This window comes from Orcinus orca, chromosome 8 (assembly GCF_937001465.1).
Source record: "Orcinus orca chromosome 8, mOrcOrc1.1, whole genome shotgun sequence".
NCBI classification, from domain to species: domain Eukaryota; kingdom Metazoa; phylum Chordata; class Mammalia; order Artiodactyla; family Delphinidae; genus Orcinus; species Orcinus orca.
The window spans coordinates 104,225,970-104,248,884 of record NC_064566.1 but is presented as its reverse complement, the minus strand read 5'-3'; the positions used below and the strand labels follow the sequence as shown (position 1 = coordinate 104,248,884).

At 35.4% G+C, this 22,915-nt stretch overlaps 1 protein-coding gene across 6 annotated transcripts in view; it reads left to right on the top strand.

Annotated features, from left to right (window-relative positions):
• Positions 1-22,915, top strand: part of ARHGAP32 (Rho GTPase activating protein 32) — a 266,634-nt gene that overhangs the window by 103,098 nt on the left and 140,621 nt on the right. For all 6 annotated transcript variants that reach the window (XR_004477239.2, XM_033406971.2, XM_049713594.1 and 3 more), the window contains one exon: positions 7,386-7,494. Coding sequence is in view for 5 of the 6 variants with exons in the window: in XM_033406970.2 (XP_033262861.1) it covers positions 7,386-7,494 (109 nt within the window). In the remaining variant the exon portion in view is untranslated. The remainder of the gene's footprint in view (positions 1-7,385; positions 7,495-22,915) is intronic.

Sequence of the window (22,915 nt, the reverse complement as noted above, 5' to 3'; positions counted from 1 at the left end):
CACTTGGACTTTTCTGTGGAACTTCAACTCCGTCAAGTATGATTTTTCATGTTATGAACAAGAAACTCATAAAATATAAAGTGAGTGTATGTCAGAGATTCAAATAATTTTTTAATTAGGGAAGCAGCAAGATGGTAAGGCTAGTTCCCACAATTTGAAGAAAGTGTTATTCTCTCTTCTTTTTCCTTTTGATTGAAAATATCCAGGTTCAAGTCTGGAGATGTTTTACACAAAACTTTTAAATATAGCATTAGATTCTTTAGGTTTTATGGTTAGTAATCTTAACACTTTGTCCTTTCTGTTAGATATGCAGCTATAATTAATCACTTTAAGGGTAAAATTTGTCTATAATTTTAAAAGCATAGAAGAAAATAGTCAATTAAATAGATACTAAGTTTTTGTGGAGTTGATTCATTGTTACATGACACAAAACGTATATAAACAATTTTTATACCTTTTACGATAATGTGTAACATTTGCCAATAATTTTTTTTTTTTAAAGAAGATGTTGGGGGTAGAAGTTTATTAATTAATTTATTTATTTTTGCTGTGTTGGGTCTTCGTTTCTGTGCGAGTGCTTTCTCTAGTTATGGCAAGCGGGGGCCACGCTTCATCGCGGTGTGTGGGCCTCTCACTATCGCGGCCTCTCTTGTTGCGGAGCACAGGCTCCAGACGCGCAGGCTCAGTAGTTGTGGATCATGGGCCCAGTTGCTCCGCGGCATGTGGGATCCTCCCAGACCAGGGCTCGAACCCGTGTCCCCTGCATTAGCAGGCAGATTCTCAACCACTGCGCCACCAGGGAAGCCCCCTACCAATAAATTCTTATTTTATACTTTTTTAAGGTATAACTTGCATATAAATAAACTCCACAGATCAGAAGAATGGAGCTTGAAGAACTTATAGAAATGTATACATTCATATACTCACAACACAATCAAATATAAATTATTCTCAGGACCCTACAAGACCCTTGCCCCTCCTATTCAGTACCTCTCCCAAAGGTAACCATTCTGACTTCTGTCACAATAGATTAGTTTTGCCTGTGCTCTAATACTATTCTTCTGTGTAATATTATATGGAAGATAGTACAAATTATTTATCTATTGTATTTTTGGTGGGATTTTTTGGTCTTAATAAATAATTGTATGATACTGGTATATATAAATACATTCTATTTTTGCATTTGACCTTATATTCTCTGATCTTGCTAAATTATTTTATTTATTAGGATTGTTTTTAGAGTCTGTTAGATTGTTTACATACTGTATCATTTTCAAATATGAGAATTTTATTTTTTCTGTTCTAATTTTTATACCTCTTATTTATTTTCCTTACCTTCTTAAATAAAACTGATTAAGAGGGACTTCCCTGGTGGCGCAGTCGTTAAGAATCCGCCTGCCAGTGCAGGGGACATGGGTTCGAGCCCTGGTCCGGGAAGATCCTACATTTCGTGGAGCAGCTAAGCCCGTGCGCCACAACTACTGAGCCTGTGCTCTAGAGCCTGTGACTCACAACTACTGTAGCCCACGCGCCTAGAGCTCGTGCTCCGCAACAAGAGAAGCCGCTGCAATGAGAAGCCTGCACACCGCAACAAAGATAGCCCCTGCTTGCCGCAACTATAGAAAGCCTGCGCGCAGCAACAAAGACCCAACGCAGCCATAAATAAATAAATAAATAAATAAAAACTGATTAAGATCTCAAGGACAATGTTGAATAGAAGACATTCTTGTCTTGTTCATGACCATTTTGACCATGCTTGTCAGCGGGAAAGCATCAGTTTTACCATTAAGTGTGATGCTAGGTGTGTGTGTTTGTGTGTGTTTGTGTGTGTTTTAATAATCCTCATCAAAACATACATGTATTTAAAAAATCATGAATAAGTATTAAATTTTACCTACTGAAATTATATGTTTTTATTCCTTTATTTTAATGATGTGGTCAGTTTATAGGGATTGATTTTAGAATATTAAAATAATTTGTAATTTGGACTGAAACTCACTCGTTCACTATCCATTTTGCTAATATTTTGTTTAGGAGTTCTGCAACTATGTTCATGATGTTGAACCATAATTTTTTTTTCTAGTAGTGTCTTTATCAGCTTGTTATGAAGGCTGTCCTGGCCTCATGGAACAGGTTGGTAGGTCTTCCTTTTACTTTTATGCTCTGGAAGAATGTATGTAAGGTTGTTATTATTTATTCCTTAAATGTTTGAAAGAATTCGCCAATGAATCCATTTGGGCTTGCAGTTTTCTTACAGATTCATTTTCTTTAATAGCTATAAGACTATTTAAATCTTTTGTTTCTTGTTTCAGTTTTGATAAGTTGTGTTCTTCAGGGAATTTGTTCATTTAAACTAAATTCTCAATATATTGGAATAGAGTTGTCGGTAGTATCCTCAGAGTCTTTTATTTTTATTTTTTAAAGTATTTATTTATTTATTTGGCTGTGGTGGGTCTTAGTTGCGGCAGGCAGGATCTTCGTTACCACGTGCAGAATCATCTTTGCAGCGTGTGGGATCTTTAGTTACCCATGCAAACTCTTACTTGCGGCATGTTGGGACTAGTTCCCTGACCAGGGATTGAACCCTGGGCCCCCTGCATTGGGAGCGCAGTGTCTTAGCCACTGGAACACCAAGGAAGTCCCTCTCAGAATCTTTTTTAATGTCGGCAGTCTTCTAGTTATATCTCCATTTTCATTCTTTATATTTGTGTTCCTTGTTTTTTTCTCAATGTTTTTTCCTAGGCGTTGTCCATTTTATTAATCTTCCAAAGAATCAACTTTTGGCTTTGATTTCTTCTATTATACACCTGCTTTCTATTTCATTGATTTCTTTATTAATTTTTTTTTCTTTCTACTTTTTTGAATTAATTTTCTGTTCTTTTTCTAGATTTTTATGATGGAAGCATAAATCATTTATTTTTCAACTTGTCTTATTTCAGATAATATACATTTAGAGGTGTGAATTTTGCTCCAGCTCAGTTTTATTCTACACATTTTAATGTGTTTATTTTTCAGATCAAAATATTTTCTAATTTCTGTTGTGATTTTGTGTATTTGACTCATGAGTTATTCAGAATTTTGTTTCTTAATTTCCAAACATTTGGGAGAATTTTTAGTTCTCTTTCAGTAACTGATTTTTTAAAAAAATAAATTTATTTTTGGTTGCATTGGGTCTTCGTTGCTGCACACGGGCTTTCTCTAGTTGGGGAGAGCAGGGGCTACTCTTCGTTGTGGTGTGCAGGCTTCTCATTATGGTGGCTTCTCTTGTTGTGGAGCATGGGCTCTAGGCACGCAGGCTTCAGTAGTTGTGGCACACAAGCTCAGTAGTTGTGGCTTATGGGCTGTAGAGGGCAGGCTCAGTAGTTGTGGTGCACGGGCTTAGTTGCTCCATGGCATGTGGGATCTTCCTGGACCAGGGCTCAAACCCGTGTCCCCTGCATTGGCAGGCAGATTCTTAACCACTGCACCACCAGGGAAGTCCCTTTCAGTAATTGATTTTTAGTGTAATGCTCTGGTGGTCACAAAACACTTCGTTCATGATTTAAATTTTTTGTATTTGTTGAGACCACTTCATGGTCTAGCATATGGTCTTTTTGTAAATGTTTTGTATGCACTTGTAAAGAACGTATATTCTGTAGTTGTTGGGTTTAATGTTTTAGTTCAGGTTGGAAAATTGGGTTGTTCAATCTCCTATATACTTACATTTTTTTCTTTTCGCTTGCTTATTCTATCAGTTACAGAGAAATGTTTGTTAAAATCTACACCTGTAAGGTGGATATAGCTATTTTCCTTTTAGTTCTTTCAGATTTTGCCTTATGTATTTTGAAGCTGTGTTGTTTGTTGCATATGGATTTATTATTTTACTCTGTTGATTTGACACTTTTATCATCATGAAATGTCCCCCTTTACCTATTTTTAATTAGAATTTTTAGTCCATTTACTTTTTTATTGAGATATAATTTACATGCCATAAAATTCATTCCTTTAAAGTATATGATTATGTGGTTGTTAGTGTATTTTCAAACTTACACAAACACCACCACTATCTAATTCTTGAACGTTTCAGAAAGAAATCTCTTATTCATTGGTAGCAACTCTCCATTTGGTCCTCCATCAAGCCCCTGGTAACCACCAGTATACTTCCTGTCTCTGTGAATTTGATTATTCTAGATATGTTGTATATATGGAATCATACAATCTGTGGTCTTTTGTGTGTGACTTCTTTCATTAAGCATAATGCTTTTACTTTTCATCCATGTGGTAACATGGATTAGCACTTCATTCTTTTTTTAATGGCCAAATATCATTTTATTGTATGAATCTGGTAAATTTTTTGGTTCATTTTTCAGTTGATGCTTGTTTCTACTTTTTGGCTATTACGAATACTATTGCTATGCATATTCATGTAAAGGTTCTTGGTGGACATATGCTTTTATTTCTCTTGGTTAAATACCTAGGAGTGGAATTGATGGCTCATACAGTTTTTCTATGTTTAACATCTTGAGAAACTGCCAAACTGTTTTCTCTAGTGACTGTACAATTTAAATTCCTACCAGTAATGAGTGAGGGTTACAGTTTCTACACATGCTTGCTAACTAGTCCAGTCGTCTTAAAAATTATTAATAATATCCTTGGACTGAAGTTTACCATCTTGATATTTATTTATTTGCCTTGTTTATTCTTTGTGCCTTTATTCTTCCTTTACTGCTTTCTTTGGGATTAATCAAGTATGTTTTATTTTTCAAAATTTTCTCCTCTATTAGCTTTTTAGTTGTACATTTATTATTCTTTTAGTGGTTACCATAGGGATTGTAACATATATCTTTGGAATGTTGCATTCTTCTCTAAAATAGGATTTATTTCACTTCCCAACCAATAGAGGATTCCTAAACTGTTTGGCTGCATGTACCCCTCCTATCCTTTGTGCTTTTTTATGTCTATTATGAACCTCGTAGGACATTATTTTTGTGTTTATATCTGCTTTTACATCAATATTTACTTATGTTTCCCCACTTTTTGTGCTCATCATGCATTTCTGTAGATCTGGATCAGTTTCTTTTGGTTGGAAGAACTCTACTATTTCTTTTATTGAAAGTCTTCTGATAATAAATTCTTTCAGCTTTTGTTTGAAAATAAATTATTTTACCTGATTTATTAGTGGATAGTTTTGTGAGGCAGAGGGTTCTATGTTGGCAATATTTTCCCTTTTACTATGCTGAAGATTTATGCTATTATCATTTCCATTGAAATGTCCTCACATTGTTATCATTGCTCCTTTGAAATCAATTTGTCTTTTATTTTCTGGCTGCTTTAAAGAATTTCTCTTAGTAATTTTTTTATAGCAGTTTGAGTGTAATATAGGTGTTTATTTTTTAAAATCCTGCTTGATATTTGTAAGATTCGTTTGATCTGTAGTTTGATGACTGTCACCAGTTTTGAAAATTTTCAGCCTTTATTTTTACAACATTGCTTTTGTTTCTTTTTTAAATTCATGTGTCTTATCTCTGAGTTGTGAATTTAGACATATATGAGGGCTTTTTTGCGTATTTTATGCTGTTTTATGTATTTCTGTCACTTTTTTCTTAATGTGCTTCCATGTGGATATTTTATACTGAACTGTCTTCCAGTTCACTAATCCTCTCTTTAGTCATGTTCATTGTTCTGTTAAACTGATCCAATGAGTTCTTAATTTCAGATATGGTATTTTTCAGTTTTAGGATGAACATTTTGTTGTTTTCCGTAGATTCCAATTTTCTGTTGAAATTCTTCATCTTTTCATCTATTTCTTTCATTTTATTGAACATTAATGATAAATGTTTTTAGCAACTTGATAAAAATGTAGCTGAATATTTCTTATCAAGTTGTATATTACTCTTCTCCCTCTGCTTTGTCCTAGGCAAGTAATTGTTTGTAATTCATCTCATCTTGGAGATTCTTGTTTTACGTTAGAGTTTAGGCTAGTTGGTTGCCTGGAGACCTCAGTTTTCTGATGGATCCAAAAGAAGTCATGATTTCATAGATTATCTGCTTCTTCCTCTTGTTAGGCTGGGAGCGATGCTCTTTACAGCTTTCTGCATTGTAAACAGAAGCCAGAAATCCATGATAGCAATTTTAAAGTCCTTTTCTGATAATTCTAAAATCTGAATGAAATGTGAGTCTTTTTCTGTTTTGACAATTTATTCCCAATGTTTATTCATTTGTTCCTGTTTATTATTATTAATTTTGGGGGCATTCCTTGTCATGTTTATTGGATGCCACACAAGGTGGATGAGAAATTTGCAGAGGGTCTATAGGATGTTATTTTCCTCTGAGGACAGTTAATTTTTCTTCTGGCAGTTCTGATCATGTCAGGCCTTGATTTTAAGCTCGGTTAGAGCTTGTTTATTGCTATTTTGACCTTACTCCCAAGGCATGACTGTTCTGGAGTCTCAGTTGAGAGCCCAGCGTTTTTCTTTTCAGTACTCCTCTATCTTGGCAGTGCTTGCCTGCCAATCTCCATCTCCTCAGCGTGGCTGGGCTGTTGAAATATCTGCTTGGCTTTTTGTTGCCCATCAACTAGCTGTTTTTTGATAGGTTTTTTGGCATCTTGTCCTATATACTTATGTAAGCTTAGGAATCAGTTAACAATTTGAGGGGAATTTTCATGTAGATTTTTAGGCTCCTTCTATATATATCTTTTGGGGGACATTTTTCACTCTGGAGCCTCCTCTGCTTTGGCAGCCCCAGTCTCCAGGCTCTGCCTTCTCAGCCCAGTTAAGGTACAGCAGTGTGCTTGGGCTCTATTTGCCATGATTGGTCTAGAAAATCTCTTATACCAAAGAATGATTAAATGTGGAATTTGCTTCATGGGCTCCCCTGCTCTCCAAGGATGTAGCCCCAGAAATCCTACCTGTAAAGCTTGCTTTCCTGTGCTTTCAGGCAAGTAGTTTTATATGTTTTTTCCAGCATTCATAGTTGTTCTTCTTGAGAATGCTAGTGCAATACACTATGTTCCATAAATTGGAACCAGAAGTGCCGTATCTCTTTTCTCATTTTGCATGTTCACTAATGCTTAGCGGAGTTCTATAAATATTGATGACTGTTGCAAATCTTTTCAAGGTTCCAACTGTGTTGAACAGATAAAATCAGTCCTTATATAATAATTACCATAGAGTAAAGGATAACTAGTTATAAACCTCAGTTTTATCTCCTGGAATAAAAGCAGGTGTTGGTACATCAGGAAAGAGCTCTGAAAGCAGAGCAGAAATGGAGAGCCAATACTAGCCACTAAAACTCTTTTAACTGAACTTCAAATCTGGTATGATTATCTGTTCTTTGAATTGTCATTGGAAAGCTGTCCTAGAAACAGGAACTCTTATCACAGTCTTTCATGTTTTGATCTCTAGGAAGATGAAGTCCTCAGTACATTCTGAAGAGGATGATTTTGTTCCAGAACTACACAGAAACGTTCACCCTCGAGAGCGGCCTGATTGGGAAGAAACACTTAGTGCAATGGTAAATCAGTTTTATGCATATGTATGTATGTTTATTTTACTTACATAAAGAAAAGGAACTGAGGAAGCATTACTCACATAAAAAAAATTTTGTTGTTTGTTGCTTTGCTCATTTGTTCAGGAAATATCTGTTGAGAGAATTATCTATTCAAGGCACTGTTTTAGACTCTCTGGGCAGAGCTGTGAATAAAACACACACATTTCCTGCCTTTGTAGCTTATATTTTAATGAGGTAGGAAGAGAAGCAAATAATTAAATATATAATATGTCATGTGGTGGTATGTGCCGTTGTAGAAAATTAATGCAGAGTGGTGGGGTTACAGAGTGGGAGAAGAGAGTGTGAAAGAATAGTTGCTAGTTATATAGGATGGACACAGATGGCCTCTGGGAGAAGTTGAGATTTGAGCAGACACCAGAGGGATGTGAGGGAGTGTGTTTATCTGGGAACAGATCATTTTAGGCAGTGGAAGAACAAGTTAAAGGCTGTAGCATAGAAATAAAAAGCAAGTTGGAAAAAAAACACAAGTAGGACATGTGGCTGAAACGGAGCTGGGAAAAGTAGAGGAGATGAGGTCAGAGAAGTGGTTTGTTGTACTCCATTATAAGGACTTTGGTTTTTTATGCTGAGTGAGCTGGGAAACCATTGGAGGATTTTTAGCCAAGAAGTGACATGATCTGGCTTAAAATTTTAAAGGAAGTCTCTGGTCTCTGTGAATAGGCTAAAGAGGGAGGCAAAAAGAGGACATAAGGAGACCAGTTAGAAGGTTATTATATTAGATGGACAGTGATGGTAGCTTGAACCAGGATGGTAGATGGGGAAAATGGTTCGATTCTGGATGTAGTTTTACAGATAAAGCCAAGCATTTTTACTCATGAATGGGACAGAGAGAGTAAGATAGAGATGTCAAGGATGAGTTCAAGTTCTTTGGCTGATCAGCCTGAAGAATGGAGTTTATGTTCACTGAGATACTGGAAAAGCAGTTCTTGTTTGTTGGGAGTTAGGTGGGAAAATCCTGTGCAGTGTAGTTTTTCCACATAAGTTTGAGATAGTCATTTAATCTATTATAACTTTTATAACTTTTTGTAATTCAGATCTGTTAATGAGAACAATTAAATTTGTTTTGCAGAGAATAACATTTTACTTAATTGGAGTTAAAAGTTAGTGATTCTTGTCAAAATTGGATGCAAATGTTCATTTGTCAATGCAGGTTTGTAATGAGATTTTACATATTTCATTTTTGAAAATGGCTTTTCCCTCAGGTACTGCCAAATATATCAATTTATGAGCATATGATTTTAATTGAGCATATTCGTTGCTTAGAAGGTGTTTATGGAATTCTGTTTCTTCTCTTGACATTTTCCTTTTAGCATAACATTACATTGCAAATTTCTACGCTGAGGAGATGTGAAATAGTCTCATCAAAGACAAACATGCCCCACACCCCTATTGAATCAAGTAATCCCTGGAGGTGCCAGCATGCCACTGAAAGGATATTCAGTAAATCTTTTGCTTATTTAGAAACCTTTCACAGTTTTCCCGTGTATGTTGATAACCTGCAATAAGTCTACATTGAATTTATCAATGGGAAGAAAGGCGGTATTTGTTATGTGGTGGTTTGTTTACTCTGTATTAAAATGTCATATGACGCGTAACATAGAAAGTTACTGAATTTTGTTTTCTGGAGTTCACATTGATTTGTTTATGGAAATTACCATTTGTATCATATGTTCTTAGCATCTTTTATTATTATATTGGTACTCTAATTTCTTTATTTGTAAACTTTTTTTTAAATTAATTTTTATTTTATTTATTTTATTTTTGGCTGTGTTGGGTCTTTGTTGCTGCACGCAGGCTTTTCTCTAGTTGCGGCAAGCGCAGGCTACTCTTCGTTGCGGTGCATGGGCTTCTCATTGCAGTGGCTTCTCGTTGTAGAACACGGGCTCTAGGCGCGTGGGCTTTAGTAGTTGTGGCACGTGGGCTCAGTAGTTGTGGCTCACAGGCTCTAGAGTGCAGGCTCAGTAGTTGTGGCGCACAGGCTTAGTTGCTCCACGGCATGTGGGATCTTCCCGGACCAGGGCTCGACCCCATGTCCCCTGTATTGGCAGGCAGATTCTTAGCCACTGAGCCACCAGGGAAGCCCTGTGTGTAAACTTCTTGAAGGCAAGTGCTATGATTCTATTTTTTGAAAAAATCATTACACTCAATAAATAGTACATTGCAAGGTTGCAAAAAGTGTACAGCGAATGATGAAAAGGATATAAATGAGATTAGAGCTGCTGTTTTACTACACTTTCTCTAGAAAATTATACTGATTTTAATGAGGAAGTAAGAGTAAAAGTTTGGGACCTTTTTCTCTTTCAATAATATATGTGAAATATTACGTTGAGAATGAAGTTTATTAAGAGAAACCCTTATAAAATGTTTTTCCGAAACAATTCCATTTATGTAATTTTTTAATAGTCTTCGAAATAAGAGGGCTTAAGTGTTGAACTTTTATCCATTTATGTGGTGTGGCCAGGCCAGAGTATTAGTTTTTTTTTTTTTGCGGTACGCGGGCCTCTCACTGCTGTGGCCTCTCCCGTCGCGGAGCACAGGCTCCGGATGCGCAGGCTCTGCGGCCATGGCTCACGGGCCCAGCCGCTCCACGGCATGTGGGATCTTCCTGGACCTGGGCACAAACTCGTGTCCCCTGCATCGGCAGGCGGACTCTCAACCACTGCGCCACCAGGGAAGCCCCAGAATATTAGTTTTTTAATACATATCTAAAAGAATGTCAGAAATTTCTGAATTGTTAAGAATTTTAAAAAGTTTGTAAACAGTCATTTTTAAATTGAGATATAATTGATATGTAACATTATATTAGTTTCAGATGTACAATATAATGTTTTGGTATATGTGTATATTGTGAAATGTTCACCACAGTAAGTCTAGGTAACATCCATTACCACACATAGCTGCAGATTTTTTTTCTTGTGATGAGAATTTCTAAAATTTACTCACTTAGCAACTTACAAATAATACAACTCTGTAAATATTGTATATTTACTATAGTAACCATGCTGTACTTTATGTCCCAGGACTTAACTTATTTTATAGCTGGAAGTTTGTACTTTTTGACCACCTGAACCCATTTCGCTCACCCACCTTTGGCAACCACCAGTCTGTTCTCTGTATCTTTGAGTTCAATTTAATTAATTAACTAATTAATTATATATTTTTAAGGCTTCCACATATAAGTGAGATAATATGGTATTAGTCTTTCTGGTTTTCACTTATTTCACTTAGCATAATGCCCTCAAGGTCCATTTATATTGTAACAAATAGCAAGATTTCTTTCTTTTTTATGGCTGAATAATATTCCTTTGTTTATATATACCACATTTTCTTTATCCATTCATCAATCAATGAATACTTAGGTTGCTTTCATTTTTTGGCCAATGTAAATAATGCTGCAATTAACAAAGGGGTGCAGATTCTTTTTGAATTAGTGTGTTCATTTTCTTCAGATAAATACCCAGAAATGGAATTGCTGGATCATATGATAGCTCTGGTTTTCATTTTTTTGAGGAACCTCCATAATGTTTTCTGAAGTGGCTGCACCATTTATATTTACACTACCAGTGCACAAGGGTACTATTTCTCTTTTCTCCACATCCTTGCTGTTACTTATTTTTTATCTTTTTGATAATAGCTATTCTAACAGGTATGAAGTGATAACCCATTGTGGGTTTGTTTTGCATTTCCCTGATGATTAGTGATGTTGAGCACCCTTTCATGTACATGTTAGCCATTTGTATGTCTTCTCTGGAAAAATGTCTATTCAGAGCCTCTGCTCAGTTTTTTAATCGGATTTTTTTTTTTTTTTGCTATTGAGTTGTGTGTGTTCTTTTATATTTTGAATATTAATCCCTTACTAGATATATGATTTGCAAAAATTTTCTCCCATTTTCTTTCCCTTTCTTCCCATGAAAGGTTACCTTTTCATTTGATTGATGGTTTCCTTTGCTGTGTAGAACTTTTCAGTTTGATATAGTCTCACCTGTCTGTGTTTTGCTTTTGTTGCTTTTGCTTTTGTTGTCAAATGCAAAAAGTCATCTCCAGGACTGACGTCAAGGAGCATAACTACCTATGTTTCTTCCTAGGAGTTTAGTGGCTTCACGTTATTATGTTCAAGTCTTTAATCCTTTTTGAGTTAGTTTTTGTGTGTGGCGTAAGATAGTGGTTCAGTTTTGTTCTTTTGCATGTGGCTCTCCAGTTTTCCCAACACCATTTATGAAGAGACTGTCCTTTTCCCATTGTATATTCTTGGCTTCTTTGTCATAAATTTATTGACAGTATAGAAGTGGACTGATTTCTGGGCTGTCTGTTTCTATTCATCTATGTGTCTGTTTTTATGCCAGTATCATACTGTTTGGACTACTATAGCTTTGTAATATAGTTTGAAATCAGGAAGCATTATGCTTCCAGCTTTGTTCTTCTTTCTCAAGGTTACTTTGACTATTCCATGTCTTTTATGGTTCCATATAAATTTTAGAATTGTTTCATTTCTGTGAAAAATGCCATTGGAATGTTGGTAGGGATTGCATTGAATCTGCAGATTGCTTTGGGTAAAATGAGCATTTTAACAGTATTAATTATTCCAATCCATGAGTATGGAACATCTTTCCATTTGTTTGTATCTTTTTTACTTTCTTTCATCAGCGTCTTATAGTTTTCAATGTTCAGGTCTTTCACTTCCATCGTTAAGTCAATTTCTGGGTATTTTATTCTTTTTATTCAATTTGTTGAATCTCAGTTGTAAATGAGATTGTTTTCTTAATTTCTCTTTCTGATAGTTCACTATTTGTTTACAGAAATGGAACTAATTTTTGTATAATGATTTTGTATTCTGAAGCTTTACCAAATTTATTGGTTTTCACAGTTATTTTTTTGGTGGGGTTCTTAGGGTTTTCTTTATATAATATCATGTCATCTGTAAATAGTGATAGTAACACTATCACTTTCCAATTTGGATACCTTTTATTTCTTTTTCTTGCCTAATTGCTCTGGCTAGGACTTCCAATACTGTGTTAAATAGATGTGGCAAGAGTGGGCATCCTTGTCTTGCTCTTGGTCTTAGGGGAAAAGCTTCCACCTTTTTATTGTTGAGTGTGATGTTATCTGTGGCTGTATCAGATATAGCCTTTATTATGTTGAGGTACAGTCCCTCTATACCTGGTTTGTTGAGAGTTTTTTATCATAAGTGGACGTTGAATTTTGTCAAATGCTTTTTCTGCATCTGTTGAGATGATCATATGATTTTTATCCTTCATTTTGTTAATGTGGTGTATCACGTTGATTGATTTGCAGATGTTGAACCAGATTTGTATCCCTGGATGAAATCCCACTTGATCATGGATGTATGATACTTTTGATTTTTTGTTGAATTTGGTTTGCTAATATTTTTTTGAGGATTTTTGTATCCATGTTTACCAGGGATATTGGCCTGTAATTTTCTTCTCTTGTTGCATCCTTGCCTGGCTTTGGTATCAGTGTAATTCTGGACTTTTAAAATGAGTTTGGAAGAGTTTCCTCTTTTATTTTTTGGAAGAGTTTGACAAGAATTGGTATTAATTCTTCTTTCAGTCTTTGGTAGAATTCACTGGTTAAACCACCTGGTTCTGGACTTCTGCTGATTGGGAGCTTTTTAATTACTCATTTAATCTCCTTATTGGTAATTGGTCTGTACTACATAGTCATTTTTAAGTCAAAACAGCAAAAACAGTAAACCCTAAAATAGGGCTCTATCCTTTTGTGATTTATGGCTTATGATTTATTTATTACTCTTCATAAATGTGTAGCTAAAACTAAGTTTTTAAAGAAACCTAATAAAATGCTATAGAATTTTTCTAAATTACTAAATTGAAATATTTATTTGCAGTTATTTAACAATGAAATCATTTAGTAAATGAATATTAGGATCTTAAAAAAATAAGATTAATTAAACACCTGAAAAGAGAAAGAGAGAATCTTTCACCAGTTTTGAATATTTTAACTAAAATCACCTTAATTGTCATACTTCTTAGTGTTTTTCCATTCACTTTATTTTTAGTATTGATCACTGCAAAATTCTCAAAATGGAGCCTGTTAATTCTTGAATTTTTTTGTTAGGAACAGTTTCAGTTGCTTTTTCTACCATTCAAATAAATAAATGTGTTCAAGGCTCAGTGCTGCAGCAGGTCATGTTGTAGCAAATGAAGTTATTATTGATAAAATAAAGTCAATGGTCCTGGCTGAAAATGCTCACACATACGCTAACAACCAGAGTCAGGAAAATTAAAACCAGTTACAAATTTTGAACTTCCAAAATACCAAAAAATTTAAAAAGGAAGACGGAAAGTTAATGCTCAGTGTTGTCAACACTGTGTGTTCTCAGGCACATGCTGTCCCCCTCCTCTGCCTTCTCTCCCTCTCCAGCAACAAGCGGGTGCTGGAGCGTGGTCTCTCTCTCTCTCTCTCCCTCTCTCTTTCTCTCTCTCTCACACATGCACACACATACACACACACACACACTCTCACACTCATACACACACAGAAATTCACACTTCGCACATCACAGTCACACCCACTCACTCCTGAAGGTTTGGTCTTTTCCTGTCTCTCTTCTTCCTACCTGCTAAATGTAGGCATTCACAGGGGTCTGTGCTTTGTCTCTTTATGTTTGTTTCTTGCTAGTTCTTTACTGTTCGTGTAGATTGCACTGTCATCTCTGTACAGATGACTGCCATGTCCATAGCTCTAGTCCTGTAAGAGTTCATTCCCTACATGAAGGTCCTGTAGAAACCATGGGCTACACATTTTCACTAAATCCTCTCTTTCCTCTCCCTGAAATGAGTTGTTTCTTTTTAATATTACAGTTTATGTTAATGACGCTAACTTTATTCCAGTCCCCCAGGTTCAAAACCTTGCACTTGTTATAAATGGTTTCATTTCATTTTTCTTAAAAGCAAAGCTTGATCATTTTTGATCCAGTCACAGTGGCCTCCTTACTTTTTCTCAAATAAGCCAAACATTCCCCTACTTTGGGGCCTTATATTTGTGTTCTCTGCTCCTGGAAAGTGCTCTTCCTACACAATCTGCAAAGATGGCTCTCGCTCCGCCTTCAGACCTCTCTTCAGATGTTACACCCTAGTGCTGCCTTTACTTGCCACCTTAGGTGAAGTAATAACCCTATCCTCTTCTCTCTTTCTTTCTTACTCTGTTTTAATTTTCTCCGTAGTACTTGCAAATCCTGAATATTTGTATGATTATTGTCTTTCTTTTCCCTTAGAGTGTAAGCTCCTTGAGTATGAGGACTTCATCACTATTGTTTACTGTTTTAGCACCCTTGCCTGGCATAGTAAATTCTCAGTAAATAATTTTTGAATGAATGAAATTTTCATTCTCTGGACAAATTGAACCATTTGTTTCTCCTTGAAAAATGCCCTGAATTTTCCTACATTTTTATATCATTTCTCAGATATTAATATGAATTCTTTTTTCTTTTCCCCTTCTCTTCTTTTTTTCTTTTTTCCCCTTCTCTCTTTCCTTTCTTTTTTAAAACAAAAGTGAGACCATTGGTACACTTTTCTTAGACTTTTAAAAAATACTCTTTGTATTTGGACTTTTTCCCTCTCTATTGCCTACTTTCTTTTTTTAAAATTGAAGTATAATTGACTTACAATATTATGTTACAATATTATGTTAGTTTCAGGTATACAACACAGTGATTTGGTATCTTTATATATTATAAAATGAACACCAGGATAAATCTAGTTACCATCTGTCACCATACAAAGTCATTAACTGTAGTCAACCATGCTATATACATACATCCTCATGACTTACTTATTTCATAGCTGGAAGCTTGTACCTCTTAATCTGTTTCATTATTTCACTCATCCCACTACCCTCCTCTCCTCTGGTGACTACCAGTTTGTTCTGTCTGTGAGTCTATTTCTGTTCTGTTCTGTTTGTTTGTTTGTTTTTTGATTCCACATATAAGTGAAATCATACAGTATTTGTCTTCGTCTGTCTGACTTATTTCATTTAGCAAAATAGCCTCAAGGTCCATTCATGTTGTTGCAAATGGCAAGATTTCATTCTTGTTTATGGGTGAGTAATATTCCTCTGTGTGTGTGTGTCTGTGTGTGTCTGTGTTCGTGTGTTCTTTATCCATTCATCCTATTGGTGGACACTTAGATTGCTTTTATATAGTGCTGCAGTGAACATAGGGGTACATATATCTTTTGAGTTAGTCTTTTTGTTTTCTTCAAATAAATACCCAGAAGTAGGATTGCTGGATCATATGGTAGTTCTATTTTTAGTTTTTTGAGTACCCGTCATACTGTTTTCCACAGTGACTGCACCAGTTTACATTCCCACCAACAGTGCATGAGGGTACCTTTTTCTCCATGTTCTTGCCAACATTTGCATTTCTTGTCTAATGCCTGCTTTCTAAAGAAGAATGAGGATTGATAGAGCAGCTGGATTATTTCTTTTGGAATAAATTTGAGGAAGAGGTAATTTTGGAGGAGGTGTGTATTTTGTTTGTTGTTCCTTGGATTGATAGGTGTCCATCATATGTGGTGCTGAGACTGGTTTCTTTTACCCATCAAGCTAGGAAAACATTTGCAATTTGAATAAAAGAAAAGAAAGATATTGCAAATTCTCCTTAAATGAATATCTTTAGCTCTTTTATTACTGTGTGATGTTTAACAGTTTATTTTTGACTGATGGCTGGATTTTAATTATAATTCATAGACGCTGATAATGTTTAGCATGCTTACATAGAAAATGCAGAAGAGTGGTTTTAAAAAAAAAAAGAGACCAGTAATCCGATTTCCCATAGTGGTGAGATTATTTTGGTATGTTTCCTTCATGATTTCTTTTTTTTTTTAACATCTTTATTGGAGTATAATTGCTTTACAGTGGTTAGTTTCTGTATTATAACAAAGTGAATCAGTTATACATATACATATATCCCCATATCTCTTCCCTCTTGCATCTCCCTCCCTCCCACCCTCCCTATCCCACCCCTCTAGGTGGTCACAAAGCACTAAGCTGATCTCCCTGTGTTATGCGGCTGCTTCCCACTAGCTATCTGTTTTACGTTTGGTAGTGTATATATGTCCATGCCACTCTCTCACTTTGTCCCAGCTTACCCTTCCCCCTCCCCATATCCTCAAGTCCATTCTCTAGTAGGTCTGTGTCTTTATTCCCATCTTGCCCCTAGGTTTTTCATGACCATTTTTTTTTTTTTAGAGTCCATATATATGTGTTAGCATATGGTATTTGTTTTTCTCTTTCTGACTTACTTCACTCTGTATGACAGACTCTGGGTCCATCCACCTCACTACAAATAACTCAATTTCGTTTCTTTTTATGTCTGAGTAATATTCCATTGTATATATGTGCCACATCTTCTTTCTCCATTCATCTGTTGATGGACACTTAGGTTGCTTCCATATCCTGACTATTGTAAATAGTGCTGCAGTGAATATTGTGGTACATGAGTCTATTCGAATTACGGTTTTCTCAGGGTATATGCCCAGTAGTTAGAGGAAAACATAGGCAGAACACTCTATGACATAAACCACAGCAAGATCCTTTTTGACCCACCTCCTAGAGAAATGAAAATAAAAGCAAAAATAAACAAATGGGACCTAATGAAGCTTAAAAGCTTTTGCACAGCAAAGGAAACCATAAACAAGACCAAAAGACAACCCTCAGAATGGGGGAAAATATTTGCAGATGAAGCAACTGACAAAGGATTAATCTCCAAAATTTACAAGCAGCTCATGCAGGTCAATATCAAAAAAACAAACAACCCAATCCAAAAATGGGCAGAAGACCTATACAGACATTTCTCCAAAGAAGATATACAGATTGCCAACAAGCACATGAAAGAATGCTCAACATCATTAATCATTAGAGAAATGCAAATCAAAACTACAATGAGATATCATGTCACACCGGTCAGAATGGCCATCATCAAAAAATCTACAAACAGTAAATGCTGGAGAGGGTGTGGAGAGAAGGGAACCCTCTTGCACTGTTGGTGGGAATGTAAATTGATACAGCCACTATGGAGAACAGTATGGAGGTTCCTTAAGAAACTAAAAATAGAACTACCATACGACCCGCAATCCCACTACTGGGCATATACCCTGAGAAAATCATAATTCAAAAAGAGTCATGTACCACAATGTTCATTGCAGCTCCTTCATGATTTCTTGTAATCAAAGAGTTTTTAACGTAACATCCGTATAACCATGATTTTCTTATATAAATTTCCCCAAATTGTTAGTTTCAAAGAATATTGCTTTGTTGATATATTTCGCTTTCTCATCATGTCTGGGAATATGATTTGACAGTTGTAAACCGTATACAATTTTGTTTCCTTTTCTTCTCCATTTAATATAAGCTTTCTACCTTGTTATTAAGGTGCTGCAGTGAAGAGAAAATAGAATATTCCCCATTTTACATTATGGGAAGTGTCATAGGTGAAGGAGTTGGCTGGTTTACTGGCGGGAAGAGATCTCTGGAAAAGACTGGCTGGTGGACATAGTGCTGGGACACCTGTGAAGGGGGAATACAAAACATTGCCATGGATAGGGAAAGAAATTAAGTTTTCCTCCTCATAGCAGAAAAGAGTGAGGGTCTTGAGAGCTGCAGATGGGAAATGGAACAGATTTTAGTGTGCACAGTGAAACACAGGGTTACAAGGGAGAAGGGAGAGATGGCTCTTGCACTGAGTCACATCTGTATACCTCCCATCAGATACCTACCCCACCCGCAGAATTTGCACTTTCTTCCAGGGCTTGCCTTTGTGTGGGCAGCGTACTCCTGTGAGGGATGCTTCAGCAGAGTCTTGGGCAAGTACTGAAGTCAGTGCATTCTGTGGAGTTCTGGGAGTTCTGGAAGGCAAGAGCTTCTGAGGCTTCTCCTCACAGTCCTGGGAAGAGAGGGAGTTTTAATTGCATGAGAAGTAAAGGAGCACTTAAAGCCTGAGGTCACTTGGGAATTTCTAGGGTCTTAAATGTCCACATTGTTAGTATTCGTTTTCTGTTGCTGTGTAAGAAATTACGACACATTTGGGGGTTGAAAACAGTACCCATGTGTTATCTTACAGTTCTGTCGGTAGAAAGTCTGGGCAAGCTGAGCTAGGTTTTCTGCTCAGGGTCTCATAAGGTTGAAATCAAGGTGTTGGCTAGGTTGGGCTCTCATCTGAAGACTGAAGAATCTGCTTCCCACATCATTCAGTTGTGGACAGAATCTAGTTCCTTGTGATTCCTTTTGGTTCCTAGGTCTGAAGTCCCTGTTTCCTTGCTGGCTGCCAGCAGGGTGTGGGGTGGCGTGAGGACTGTTTCTCCTCCTATAAGCTGTCTGAATTCCTTCTCACTTGGTTACCTCAATCTTCAAAGCCAGCAGTTGCACCTCAAGTCCTTCTCATTCTGTAAATCGTCTTTGACTTTCCCTTTTGCTACCAGCTGGAGAAAACTCTGGTTTTGAAGTGCTCATGTGATTAGATTAGGCTCACCCAGATAATTTTCATACTTTAAGATCTCACTGACATGAGACTTTACATCTGCAGAATCTTTTCACAGCAATACCTAGGTTAATGTTTGAATAACCAGGAGGTGGGAATTTTGTCAGGGGTGGGGTTGGGGGCCCTTTTAGAATTTTTTTGCTTAACAGGGTTATATAGTTTTTCTTTATGCTTCATAATATGTTTAACATATGTGATAACATTAGTTGATGAAAATTACAAATATTCAAGAAATTTTAAAACTACTAATACTCCATAAAACCTATTGCTTGGAAGAAATATATGTATACAGTGTGTTGTAATTGGTATTAAATGAAAACTCTTAATAAACAAATATAATAACTACATAATACCCTATAATACAGAATGTGTTTTTGATATTTTGTTAATTAGTAGGACCTTGAGCTTGTTTTATACTCTTCAGTTTGATGAATATCTTTATGTTGAACTTTGCGTTTTCTTTTTACTATTATGGGGAATTACTTAACCAAAGAGTGTGAGGATCCCTACATTACTTGTCAAGAAGTTTTGTTAATTCATGTAATAATGTTTAGGGGCTTTTGTGCCATATATTTTCAATCTTAAAAATTTTTAGTCTTTCATATTTTGATAGGAATAGAGCTGTTTATCATTGTTGTAATTTCTCATTTAAAAAAATTCCACTGTCTTTGAACTTTTTCCTTCCATATGTCTATATTAGAGATATTAGGTTTTGTGATAATTCAATTTAACCCTTGCAGCTAATGCACTATGGCAGGTTGCTACTTTCTTGGTCTCAGTTTCCTCTCTACGGTGGAATGGCTTAATGAGATTTCTCGAAGCTCTGTGATTATGTGTTAAATACCTTCCCATACTCTTTTTTTCCTTATTTAAAAATGTGTAATACCCATTAGCATCCTGCTGATACCTGTTAAGATGGACTTCATAGTATTTGGAGAAGATAGTCACACACGCAGACAATATGGAAGGGTCAGGCGTTGTGTGGGACTCACTGTGGAAGCAGCCAGTGCTGTGGTTCTGTATCAGAGGATAGTGTGTTACACTGACGCTAAATCAGTTTACAGTTACCCATTCAGCATTAGAGTTTTATTTGGATTTGGGATCAAGAGAATTGGCATTTGAAGGATTGTTTAAAGATCTGTACCAGTGGTAGGAATGAGAGAATATTTTTCTGGGTTAGGGAGCATAGACGCAAACAGGATAAAACATTGCCAGTTCCTATTTTTGCAATTTTTCAACATCAAATTATGTTTTCCAGAAATGGATGAACTCTACAGTATGTGGTTTAACTGGTTCAGGTCATGGAGAAACAAATACTTTCCTTGTTATAGATGATACAGTTTTTTCAGTCTGCATTAGTTTTTTACCAGTGAGGGGTTTTTTTTTTTTTTTTTTTTTGGCTTATGTTTAGCTGTGGTAAACTATAGGGCTTAGATTTTGTTACACAAATTCTTGTCAAATAAAGTATGTTCCCCCATACTTATGTAATTGAGTTTTGAATATAAATCGAAGGCTTTAATTTTTATTCTTGATGAACTTCATAATCATTTTAGTTTGTCTTTGCAACCTATTAAATAAAATCTCTTGAATTCTGTCCCTCAGAGTATTAATATGCTTTTAAGTTTTCTCCTATGAAATTGATAAATATGTCATATATGTTTTTATAAAAATTTTGATAAATTTGGGAATAAAACAGCCCTGTGATCTGCTGCCTCTTTCCTGTCACACAGTAACTTGCAGTGCCATTGACACTTACTTCACATTCTTGAGTATGTAATCAGCTCCAAATTCGTCTCATTGTAGTAATATTGAATTCCCATTTAAAAATTGTATCCACTAGCCTATCACAGAAGACTCAGCTATATACCTGGCTGTAATCTAGTTTCAGTATGCCTTCTACATTTGTCTGTTGCCATTCTGCCAGTCTTATTTAAACACTGCCACCCGCCCCCCAAAGGAAATGAGTAAGGGTTTCTACTTAATGTCTTTGCTTTATATTTGAACTATGTCTTATGCTGAAAACCTTTTTAATGACCTTAATAATTACTAGTTTGATTTAATCTACTTTTAATAGTTTTAAAGGAGTAATGCAACTATTATTGAAAACAATTTGTTTCCTTTCATCTCTAGGATATATCATATTTGGAATGTATTACTTTGCATTACTGTCATTTGCAGTAATTCCTCTCTGTGTGCTTAAGCCTCCAGCTTTAAATGATTATGTTCATTTATTTTATTTGGTTTTGATTTTAAGAGTTTGCCTTCTTCCCCCATTTTAATTTAACTTAGTTTTTACAAATATTTAAAACATTTACATGGCCCTAAAATCTGAATGACCGAATAAAGCATTCAGAAAAATCAGGCTTCTATCCCTGTCTCTTTGCTCTTCATATGTGAACATTTTATTATTTTTTTCATATGTGAACATTCTAATTGGTCATCGTTTCTCACTTTTTAAGTGTAACAAATTATACATAATATACATTTTATATACAAAATGTTCATATTTACCTTCTTTTTAGATAAAGGGTAGCCTGTTCTTATGTAGTATTTTTTTCCCCCACTCAGTATATGCAGAGGGTTACTTCATAGCAATAGATCGAAATCTTCCTCATTACTTTTATAGCTGTGGCTATTCCATCGTGTGGATGGAACACAGTTTATTTAATCATTCCCTTTTTGATGGGCACCTAGGTTGTTTCCACCTTTTAGTTACTAGAGACAGTCCTGCAAAGAATAACCTTATTCATATGGAGCTTTGTACTTTTGCCATTATAAGAAGAAAATGGTAAAAAAAAAAAAAAAAAAGATTCCATTTATTAAAATGACTGTCCTTTTTCCTGACTTAATTGCAGTTGTGCCTTTGTCCTGAATCAGATGGCCATATTATTGGCTGCTGCCTGAATTCTCTAATGTGCTCTATTGATCCACTTTTCTTTTCTTGGGGAAATACCATATTTAGTTATTTTAATTTTATAGCATACCTTGTTATCTGGTAGAGTAAGTATCCCAGCTTTGCTCTTCTTAGCCTTGGCACTTCTGTGTCTTTTGCATTTCCATATACATCCTTAGAATTAGCTTTCCAGTTTACACAGGTAAATCTGTAGATAATTTTGGGGGAAACTGACACCCTGACAGTATTGTGTCTTCCAAGCTATGCAAATGAGGTGTGTGTATAATATATCTATTAATTTATATTATCTTATATTTTGAAAAACGTTTGTAGTTCTTAGTGTAGAGGTTTTTCATATAATAGGTATTTTCCTAGGTATTTGATGTTTTCCTCAATATTATTATAATTATTGTTGTAGGTAAAAGTTTCTTGATTTAAAATTTTATTTTCTGCTAATATATAGATATGTAATTAATTTTTGTATATTTATTTTATGCCGAGAGACATTGATGCATTCTTTTGTTAATTCTAAGAGTTTGTAAATTCTTTTGGATTTTATATGTGCATATATTCCATATATTCCATATTGCACTGGCTAGGCACTCTGTAATGATGTTGAATAGATGTGGTAATTGCATGCATCCTTGTTTTTTTCCTGATATTGGAGGAGGGAACTTTAAATATTTCATCATTCAGTATGATGTTTCCTTTAGTTTCTTTCTGGATACTGTTTATCACATTAAGGATGTTCTTTTCTAGTTTAGTTTACTGATTTTTATTTTTTCATGAATAGGATTTGGAATTTTTTCAAATGTGTTTACTGTCTCAGAGATGATTACATGATTTTTTTCTCCCTCTTTTGGTTAATGTGATGAACTACATTGATTTATTTTCAGATATTAAACTGATCTTGTATTCCTAGGATAATCTACCTGCTCACGGTGTTTTATCTTTTAAAT